The sequence below is a fragment of the Nicotiana tomentosiformis genome, chromosome 5 (assembly GCF_000390325.3).
Source record: "Nicotiana tomentosiformis chromosome 5, ASM39032v3, whole genome shotgun sequence".
Classification (NCBI taxonomy): Eukaryota; Viridiplantae; Streptophyta; class Magnoliopsida; order Solanales; family Solanaceae; genus Nicotiana; species Nicotiana tomentosiformis.
This window is the reverse complement of record NC_090816.1, coordinates 93,932,447-93,943,544: the sequence shown is the minus strand read 5'-3', so window position 1 is coordinate 93,943,544 and position 11,098 is coordinate 93,932,447. Positions and strand designations below refer to the sequence as shown.

General features: G+C 38.3%; 1 protein-coding gene across 1 annotated transcript; it reads left to right on the top strand.

The window, feature by feature from the left end:
• The first annotated feature begins 3,299 nt into the window (after positions 1–3,299).
• Positions 3,300–5,778, top strand: LOC117279530 (uncharacterized). Its single transcript, XM_070176550.1, has 4 exons — positions 3,300–3,776; positions 4,426–4,554; positions 4,613–4,768; positions 5,143–5,778. Exons 1-4 carry the CDS (start codon positions 3,300–3,302, stop codon positions 5,776–5,778), a joined length of 1,398 nt encoding a protein of 465 aa, XP_070032651.1.
• The last annotated feature ends 5,320 nt before the right edge of the window (positions 5,779–11,098 follow it).

Below are 11,098 nucleotides of genomic sequence, written 5' to 3'. Positions count from 1 at the left end.
AAGTTACGATCATTATTGAAACGCACACTATTATTCTTTGCTTTATTCTCCAAGTTTTAAGCCTTAATTTTTGGGAGTGATTATCAACTCATTTCTTATTTTCCTTTGTCAATCATTTTCATTCTTTGATCTATTCTTCCAAAATTATTGGGAAAGTGAAGTAAATCTTGGTTATCAGTAACCCGATTTCTTCTAGATATTGACTTTGCCGCGAAATTAATTTTTGGTTAAATAAATTGGTTCCGTTACTGAAATCTAATAACCTCTTCACTTTACAATCTTTAATAATCAAATATGTCTACTGTTAATGACAACAACCAGCTGAACCAACAAGGTGCAACACCACCTCACCACACACCAACGGGATGCCCCCAACAGTCACGTGGGAGTTCGCCTGCAAGGTCCACCTCTCGTGCTGATGATCAACAGGGAGACGACCAAACTGTGGAGCAAGATGCCCTAAAGCAATTGATTGTGGAGCATGTGAATAATGCAGCGCAAGATTTTGCTAGAGGATTACCTAATGCAGCGCAAACTCCTCTACCAGTTAATACATCAACTTTGGAGAACCCGCGTTCAAGGCTTGATAATTCTGGACGTGGAGAAAATCCTAATGAATCCCGTGATGGAGGGTCAGGTACTCTAAATAATTCTAATTTACAAAGTTTAGTACTAACTTTGCAGAAATGGTTGAAGGAACAAAATGTTCGTATACAATAGATACCTGGCGTACCACCCGTAATCAAAGGGGTATATATTGACAAGTACTCACAATAACCCTGGAAGCCAAGTGCAGCATATTTACCAATTCCTAAAAAGTTTAAAATGCCTGATATTCCCAAATATGATGAAACAACTGAACCTTGAGATCGCGTTACTGCATTCACTACTGGCGTGAAAGGCAACGACTTAACCAAATAGGAAATCGAATTAGTTTTGGTTAAAAAGTTTGGTAAAACGCTCACAAAGGGAGCATTAATATGGTATTCTCTTTTACTTGAAAATTCTATTGATTCTTTTGCTGAGCTTGCAGATTCATTTATAAAAGCACATTCGGGAACTCAAAAAGTTGAGAAAAGGATGGAAGACATCTTTAAGGTTAAACACGGGAATACAGAATTGCTTAGAGAATTCGTAGACAAATTCCAGTGGGAGAGGATGATGTTAATTTGAGTACCTGATAACTGGGCGGCTATGGCATCCGTGAGCAACTTGAACGAGAAACGTTCAGAAGCCACGAGAAGGCTGAAGAAAAGTTTGCGAGAATTTCCAACAAAAACTTGGAACGATGTGTACAACAGGTACAATACGAAGTTGCAGATAAAAGAAGATACGGTTGCACAACCAAGGATCGATGAAGGAGCGGGATCGAGACGTGCAGTATCAGAAAAAAAGGTCCGGTAAAAATAGGTACGAGCCGTACATAGGACCTGCTGGGCGAGATTCTCGATCTAAATAGGAAAGCGCACGATTCGACTCAAGACCAAGGCAAAAAGACATGAGTTCTTCATCTAAGTTCAGAAAGGAACGGGATGCCCGAAGCAATAATTCCAATACGCAAGCGAGGATAGGATATTACAGCTTTAATATCAGCACCTCCAAGTTAGTAGCTGTTTTAAGAGGTATGAGGGATAAGGTGCGGTGGCCTAAAGAAATTAGATCAGATCCAAGGAAAAGAAATCCATATTTCTAGTACGAGTTTCATAACGATCATGGCCATAGAACAACAAATTGTAGACTTCTGCAGGGAGAAGTCGAGCATTTGTTGAAGCAAGGTTATCTTACTGATTTGTTCAGTGAGAAAGGAAGACAATCATATATGAAGAACAAACAAGAGCCACCAAAACCTTCATCACCCAAAAGAACAACCAATGTAATAACCGGGGGAGATGAGGTCAATGGAGTAACCTATACAGCTGCAATAAGCCGACAAAAGTCACGGTTACTCACGAGAAGCGATTTCGCCAGGTCTTGGATGGTGATAGTCTAACATTCGATAATGAGGATGTGGACGGCTTGATAATTCATCACAATGATGCACTGGTAATATCTTTACTTGTACATGATACTAACGTAAAATGAGCTTTGATTGATCCAGGTAGCTCAGTGAACATAATTTTACTGAGGGTGGTGAATGAAATGCAAGTAAATGATAAGGTGATACCAAAGGCGCGGACCTTGTCCAGGTTTGATAATTCAAGCATTATCATGAAAGGGGAAATTGTACTCACCACATTCACAGAAGAAGTTGTCAAGGATACAAAGTTCCACGTGATAGATGCGTACATGGCCTACAATATAATTCTGGGAAGACCATGGATTCATGATATGGACGTTGTCCCATCCAAATTGCACCAAGTTATCAAATTTCCTTCACATTGGGGAATTCGTCAAATTCGTAGAGATCAGCAAGCTTCAAGAAGTATCAACTTAGTGGTGATTACAAGCACGGTAACCAATGATGTAGATGCGAAATAGCAACTACAGAATTCGGTTGAGGATGTTGTTACAAAGACCTCAACTGAAGACACACCAGGACAAACTGATGTTGATTCGAGACCCGATATTTATTCAAGAGCCAGAAAAAAATAAAAATATTTAGACAATTACTGAAGAGCTCGAAGCTATAGTGTTATTTGTACACTGGCCAGACAGAAAAGTTTGCATTGGAGCAAATTTAAGCCTAAAAATGAAAGGTAAGTTAATTGAATTTTACAAGCTAACGAAGATTGCTTTGCTTGGTCGCACTCAGATATGACAGGTATACCACCGGAAGTAATGACCCTCAAACTAAATGAGGATCCATTATACCCACTTTTCAAGCAAAAGAAGAGGAATCAGGGATCCTTCAAAAATCAAGTGGTCCAAGATGAGGTACAAAAACCTTCTCAATTTTAATTATAACAACAATTATGAGTATATGTAAAAATGGGGTCAATACGAGAGGTAAAGTACCATGTATGGTTAGCTAATACCGTGGTAGTTCCCAAAAGGAATGGAAAATGGCGAGTTTGTGTAGATTGTACTGATTTAAATAGGGCTTGTCCTAAAGATTCATTTCCTTTACCGTATATAGATAAATTAATTGAGTCTACTGCAGGACATGAACTTTTGAGTTTTTAGATGCATATTCAGGATATAACCAAATAAAAATTGACCCTCTAGATGAAGAAAAAACTTTGTTTATCAAAGACAAGAGGACTTATTATTATAAAGTCATGCCATTTGGCTTGAAAAATGCTGGAGCCACATATCAAAGATTGGTGACTAAAATATTTTAAGAACACCTGGGAAAAACTATGGAAGTCTACTTAGACGATATGTTAGTCAAGTCAACACAAACGGGAGATCATTTTCAGTACTTGTCAGACACTTTTGAGATTCTCCGCAAGTATAATATGAAGCTAAATCCTGAAAAATGTGCTTTTGGTGTGGCTTTAGGTAAGTTTTTGGGTTTTCTTGTTTCTAATAGGGGTATTGAAGTGAATCCTGCGCAGATCAAAGCTATCGAGGAAATACCAGATATACTCACGAGCAAGAAAGAAGTGCAGAGATTAACATGGAGGATAGCAGCCCTGGGGAGATTTATATCAAAGTCGTCAGAAAAAAGTTTTAAATTCTTTTCAGTATTGAAAAAGCAGAATCAATTTGAATGGACTGATGAGTGCCAACAAGCTCTCAAGGACCTAAAGTCGTATCTATCAAATCCGCCTTTGCTAGCCAAACCAAAAGACGGTGAAAGGCTGCTAATTTACTTCGTTGTGTTAGAAGTGGCGGTAAGTACGGTGTTGGTATGAGAGGATAAAGGTAAACAATCCCCAATTTATTATGTTAATAAATCTTTACTAGATGCTGAGACACGATATCCACACTTCGAAAAGCTTGCTTTAGCATTAATTATGGCATCTAAAAAGTTAAGACCTTATTTTCAATGTCATCATATTTCTATACGGACAATAGAACTCAGTGAATATGATATCATATATCAGGCCAAAACTGTAATAAAATCGAAGGTTTAGCAAATTTTGTAGCGGATGTTAGCACGAATTTAGTTCATTAAACAGAAAAGGAACTACAGGTATTTACCGGAGCTAATCCGGGACTTGGACCCTATTTACCGATGGTTCTTCGAACGTTAAAGGAGCATGTTTAGGAATTGTTCTGATTCCACCTTCAGGTGAAGTCATAAGACAAGCAATAAAATGTTATCCAATCACTAACAATGAGGCAAAGTATGAAGTTGTGATTGCAGGCTTGGAATTGGCACGAGAACTTGGTATAGAACAAATTGTGATCAAAAGTGACTCGCAGTTGGTGGTTAACCAAATGCAGGGGACTTACGTGGCAAGAGAAACATGAATGCAGCAATACCTGGAAAATGTACGAGAATTGCTTAGGTTATTCCATACATGGAAGGCCATGCAGATACCTAGGGAAGAGAATGCAGAAGCAGATGCGTTGGAAAATCTCGCATCCATCGCGGATGTAACAAATGAAGAAAATGCTATTGTGATACATTTGTTTCATTCGGCACTCGACCAGGTCAAGAGTGAGGTAAATTTTAATAATATAACTTGGGGATTGGAGAAACGAATTTGTGAACTTTTTGTAGTATGGTATCTTTCCTAAGGACAAGAAGAAGTCACAATTACTTCGGCAAAAAGTTGCTTGGTACTGCTTAATTCGTGGGAATTTGTATCGAAAGATGTTTGGTGGACCTTTATCACGGTGCCTTGATCCATCACAAATGGAGTATGTGATGAGAGAAGTAAATGGGGGGGGGGGGTTACAGCAATCACATCGAGGGAAGATCTTTGGTGAAGACATTAATAAGAGCAGGATATTATTGGCCAAAAATGGAAGAAGAAGCTGAAAACTTCGTAGCAAGGTGCGATAAATGCCAATAACATGCGCCGTCCGGCAAAGCTATTGCATTCAGTTATATCACCATGGCCCTTCATGAAATAGGGCATGGATATTGTAGGGTCGTTACCTCAAGCTAAAGGAAAGGTACGGTTTTTGTTAGTTTTAACATATTATTTTTTAAAATGGGTAGAAACACGTGATTTCAAATAGGTGAGGGAAAAAGAAGTGAGGGATTTTATTTGGCGAAACATTATATGTCGATTTGGGATTCCAAAGGAAATCGTATGTGATAATGGCCCACAGTTCATAGGCACGAAAATCATAGAATTCTTTCAAAGTTGGAAGATTAAACGGATTACATCCGCACCTTACCACCCCGTGGCCAACAGACAAGCTGAATCAACAAATAAAGTTATTATCAATAACTTGAAGAAGATATTAGAAGAATCAAAGGGCAAATGGCCAGAAGTATTACTTGGGGTATTATGGGCTTATCGAACAACAACAAAAACTAGTACGGGTAAGACTCTATTTTCACTTGTATACGATGCACAAGCTTTCATTCTGGTGGAAATAGGTGAATCAAGTACGAGGGACACGCATGATACCAAAGAGGCAAATAAGGAGGAGTCGCGGGTAAATTTGAATTTATTAGAAGAAAGGAGAGAACCAGCATTAATTCGAATGGCATCTCAAAAACAGATGATTGAACGATATTACAACAGGAAAGTTAATTTGAGGTACTTCAAGATTGGGGACTTCATCCTCAAAAAGGTTTTCCGGTCAACCAAAGCGGCCAATACAGGAAAGTTGAGCCCAAATTGGGATGGCCCATATAGGGTTCGAGGCATCGCTGGAAAAAGAGCATACAAGTTAGAAACCATAGATGGCAAGGTGCTACCATCGAACTAGAATACAGTTCATTTGAAGAAGTATTACTTCTAGACGAGCAAAATACCCACGATCAGGTATCACGCAAGTTCAATTTTATTTTGTTCTTTTGAATTTTACTAATAATTTTAGGTGATAGGCAAAAAGGTACCCGTACCAAATAATGATATTAAACCCGAAAGACACACGGAGTAATGAGTTATTTCCGGTCTAGGTTACAATTTTTCTTATGGAAAAGGGGTTATGCAGTCATCATCTAAATAATTATCTCTGAGCCCTGTTCGTATTTTCTTTTTTGGTAATGGACCAAAAGAAATGAGTGATCCAGTGTTCGAGATTTTATACTTCAAAGCTCCAACACTGGGGGACTATACATATAGAAGGAAGCAAAAACAACCCAAGGCATAGTTCAGCCTGAGTCAGAAACCTTGAAGAAATCCTTGAAAGCTTGAAATTTTTTCAAAGGAGTTCAAACTCGCAAAAAGAATGCAAGATATTCCATGTTCCCATGAGTTTTAGGTTAAGGACTAAAATTTAGTCATGGGATAATAGACCCGAATTTATATTTGTAAACCTGCTACAATGAAAGCAGTTATGATTGTGTTGTATGAATAGTTATGAGAATGATGCATGAAATTTATTTGAAAGTTCATAACATAAAACTTTCTCAAATTACTTCTCTTTTCATGTCTACTTTATGTTTTATATATTTGCACCAATATGAAAATGAGACGTTATTTTATCAGTGTCGTTAACATAAAATGGCCCTCTTTTATAAAAATTCGTGTTTATCAAAGTCACAAATTATTAATGCATTTTTAAATGCAAAAGAAAGCTCGAATATTAAAAGGGAAAAGAGCATAATATGCGGCAAAAGCAACCGAAATATTTATATATTAACCTTAAAACAAGGGTGATAAATTTGTCATCTAACCCCAAAAAGACAAGGGCAACAAAAACAAACCTTCCAAAAAGTTGTTAAACTAAGGAAAAAGCAACATAAGGGAGTTCCAAATAAAAGCCAACAAAAGAGTAAGGAAAAGGAGAAAATCTAAGGAGCATCATCAACGAGAGAAGAAGTATCAACTTGGGGAGAAAAGGTTTGAAAATCAGCTCCGCCAGGAACAAGTCCATCTCCATCACCCTTAGAACCTTCGTCTTCAGCAGTGGAAAAGCTTTGACATTGCTGAGTTTTATCAATTACTTCTTTAGCCCTAGTAAATCAACATTAAGGTTAAAACCTTCCTGGTTGGCTCAATTAAAGTCTCAAGGCGAGTGTTCAGAAAAGCCCAACTAACATCTAGCGATAACTTATCCTCAAGGGCCTCGTAATCCTTCTCCCACTGATCAATCTCAGCTCTCAGCTCTTCTTTTCTGCTTCCGAGGCTTCATAGGCTGTATTCAAAGGGGAAAGAGAACTTTCCAAGAACTACATTTTATCTGTAGAGGTGCGGAGATCTTCCTGAGCTTGCGTAAGTGTTTGAACCTATTCACCCGCCTAAACCTCTTTTTGATTAAGGAGTTCTTTTAAACCCCTTATCTCTTCAGTAGCCTTATAAAGCTGTTCAGCAAAAGAGGATTCCAGTCTATCCTTATCCTTCCCGACTTGACTGGAAGAAGCTTTTTCAATCGCTACCTCCGTGGAAACCATTCTCATTTGTTTCTCCAAAGCGTTATTCTCTTCTGCAAGAACTTCCTTTTCAAGTGGAAGACCTTCAAATTGTTCTTTCCATTTGTCAGCCTCGATATGCAATTCAATAATTTGATGGCCAGTCTAAGAAACTCTTTTATAAGCTCTATGCCAATCAAATTAATCTACAAAAGAGGTAGGGGAAGAAGATTTATGAATGAGGAAAAAGAAGGAAGAAAGGAAATGTAATTAAACTTATACCTTCAAATCAAAGAAATGAACAATGTCATTCATTAAGGTCAATGAACTATGGCTTTCCAACCAAATTTTTGAGATAAAAACTTCCAAGATCTTTTGTCCATAAGAGCAGCAAAGTAAAAGAAAGAGAAGAACTATGAGGGTGAAAAATACTGTGAGTCTTCACTTTCCAACCAAATTTTTGAGAAAAAAAACTTCCAAGATCTTTTGTCCATAGGAGCACGAGTCAACATCTTTTCTACCCAAGCACGAAAGTCAGGAATTTCTTCAAAGACTTCCATGGTTGCTAAGAAAATAGGTATATGGTTACATGAAGGAATTCAAGGCATATAAAAGAAAAAAGAAAGAAGAAAACTTACATGGAAAGTTTCACTTTTCTGGAAAAGGCATGTTTTCTTCACCAACAAACTCACTAGTGGGGCAGTAATAAAGCGGGCATACCAGCCACGGTCCCGGTCATCTTCGGGGCTAACCAACACTCTTTTACTTCTATCCACGAGGGAAAAGACTCCTTCACGAAACAACTTGGGGGAGTAAAGATAAAGTAAGTGACGAAAGATAAAAGGGACGGAAATCAAATCCGACAAATAACAAAGGCATACTACAGCCCTCCATACGATGGGACCAATATGGCCAAGGCGCACGTTAAAATAGTAAAAAATTCAATTATCACTGGATCAATGGGAGGCTTAAACCCTAAAGTAAAAGGATAAGTATAAACAAAAAAAAAATTGGCATGGTAAGAGGTGATTCTTTGGTTAGCACAAGGGATTAAAAGTGGGAAATCTGATTTCCAATGACATTCTCGTCGAACTAAGGAATGAAGATCAGGAGTGATTAAACTTGGATAAAGTTCAGCGGGGTTAAGGGAAGCTATTGAAGAGACTTGGTTTCTCATGGTTTCACGGTCTGTTACAAAAGAAAACTCTTGAGGAACAATCTCAGCAAATATAGGTTCACGCACAGGTTCATTAAGGTCCCTGTTTCTAGAAGAAGATCTAGGGGTTAGAGGAGCCCTAGGTTTAGAAGAAGGTGGCCTAGCATAACTACTTTGATAAGAGGAACCACAGTTAGATAGCGAACCAAGATTACAAAGACTACCACCTCTCCTACTTCTAGAAGAAGCAAGTTCGTCAAAGATCAAAACTTTGCTAGGATAGACATGTTTAACAATGGAAATACAGAAGAAAGTTGCAGAGACACAAAGAAGGACTAAGGTAATGGGTAAATAAGGAAGAAGGTTTTAAGAAATAAAAAAGAATGAAGTATTTATAAGGAGATGCAACCGTCGTTAAAATTGGTCATTATGAAGCGTCATAATGGAACCATCACTTCGTGACTGACGCAACCGGAAAAAAAACCCTAAAAAGAGCTGAGAAACTGCAGATCAAATCATAAGAAGCCACGTGGCATGGGCATTAAATGAATGTGGCATACGTCACATCGATTCTAAAGGAGGCATAATGATACTCGAGAAACGGCGGCAAAGAATTCCCGCCATAAAAACTTATCACTTCCTGAATATTCAGTTAAGAATATTCAGAAATTGGGGGGACTATCTGTATTGGTGGAAAAAAGACATGACATGTAGATTATCAACAAACTGACGGGGCGTGACACGTGGAACATCAATATAAGGACAAGTGGCATTCTCAATTAAGACGAATTAGGAATGTAGAAAAGGCACGGGAGAAACACCCACAGGGTTATATTGAGGAAAGAATCGGACCTGACAGTTGTTAAAGGAAAAACAAAAGCGAAATGAATGAAGGATGCAAAGAAGGGAAAATACACAAATCTGAAGTAAATAAGGAAGGGAAATCAGTACAGTTACATAGAATCTTTAGCCATAAATGTATCAATTACGGTTACATATGATAACATGCAATCAATACAATTAATACCATTAGTGAGCCCAAATTAAGTGTGCAAACCGTTATAATCGTATGCTCCTATATAAGGACAAAAATCTCATTTGTAAGGGCAAGCTACGATCATTATTGAAATCCACACTATTATTCTTTGCTTTATTCTTCAAGTTTTAAGCCTTAATTTTGGGGAGTGATTATCAACGCATTTCTTATTTTCCTTTGTCAATCATTTCCATTCTTTGATCTATTCGTCCAAAATTATTGGGAAAGTGAAGTAAATCTTGGTTATCAGTAACCCGATTTCTTCTAAATATTGACTTTGATCGAGACATCTATTTTTGGTTAAAAAAATTAGTTTCGTTACCGGGAATCTGATAATCTGTTCACTTTACAATCTTTAACAATCAAATATGTCTACCGTTAACGATAACAACCAGCTGAACCAACAAGGTGCAACTCCACCTCACCATACACCAACGGGATCTCCCCAACAGTCACGTGGGAGTTCGCCTGCAAGGTCCACCTCTCGCGCTGATGATCAACAGGGAGACGACCAAACTGTGGAGCAAGACGCCCTAAAGCAATTGATTGTGGAGCATGTGAATAATGCGCTGCAAGCTTTTGTCAGAGGATTACCTAATGCGGCGCAAACTCCTCCACCAGTTAATACATCAACTTTGGAGAACCCGCGTTCAAGGCTTGATAATTCTGGAAGTGGAGAAAATCCTAATGAATCTTGTGATGGAGGGTCAGGTACTCTAAATAATTCTAATTTACAAAGTTTAGTGCTAACTTTGCAGAAATGGTTGAAGGAACAGAACGTTCGTATATAAAAGATACCAGGTGTACAACCCGTAATCAAAGGGGTAGATATTTATAAGTACTCACAACAACCTTGGAGGCCAAGTGCAGCACCTTTACCAATTCCTAAAAAGTTTAAAATGCCTGATACTCCCAAATATGATGAAACAACTGAACCTCGAGATCACGTAACTGCGTTCACTACTGGCGTGAAAGGCAACGACTTAACCAAATAGCAAATCGATTTAGTTTTGGTTAAAAAGTTTGGTGAAATACTCACAAATGGGGCATTAACGTGGTATTCTCTTTTACCTGAAAATTCTGATGATTCTTTTGTTGAGCTTGCAGATTCATTTATAAAAGCACATCCGGGAGCTCAAAAAGTTGAGAAAAGGATGGAAGACATATTTAAGGTTAAACAGAGGAATACAAAATTGCTTAGAGAATTCGTAGACAGATTCCAGCGAGAGAAGATGATGTTATCTCGAGTACCTGATAACTGGGCGGCTATGGCATCCGCTAGCAACTTGAAAGAGAAACGTTCAAAAGCCACGAGAAGGCTGAAGGAAAGTTTGCGAGAATTTCCAGCAAAAACTTGGAACGATGTGTACAATAGGTACAGTACGAAGTTGTGGATAGAAGAATATACGGTCGCACAACCAAGGGCCAATGAAAGAGCAGGATCGAGACGTGCAGTATCAGAAAAAAAAAGGTCCGATAAAAATAGGTACGAGCCGTACATGGGACCTGCTGGGCGAGACTCTCGATCTAAACAGGAAAG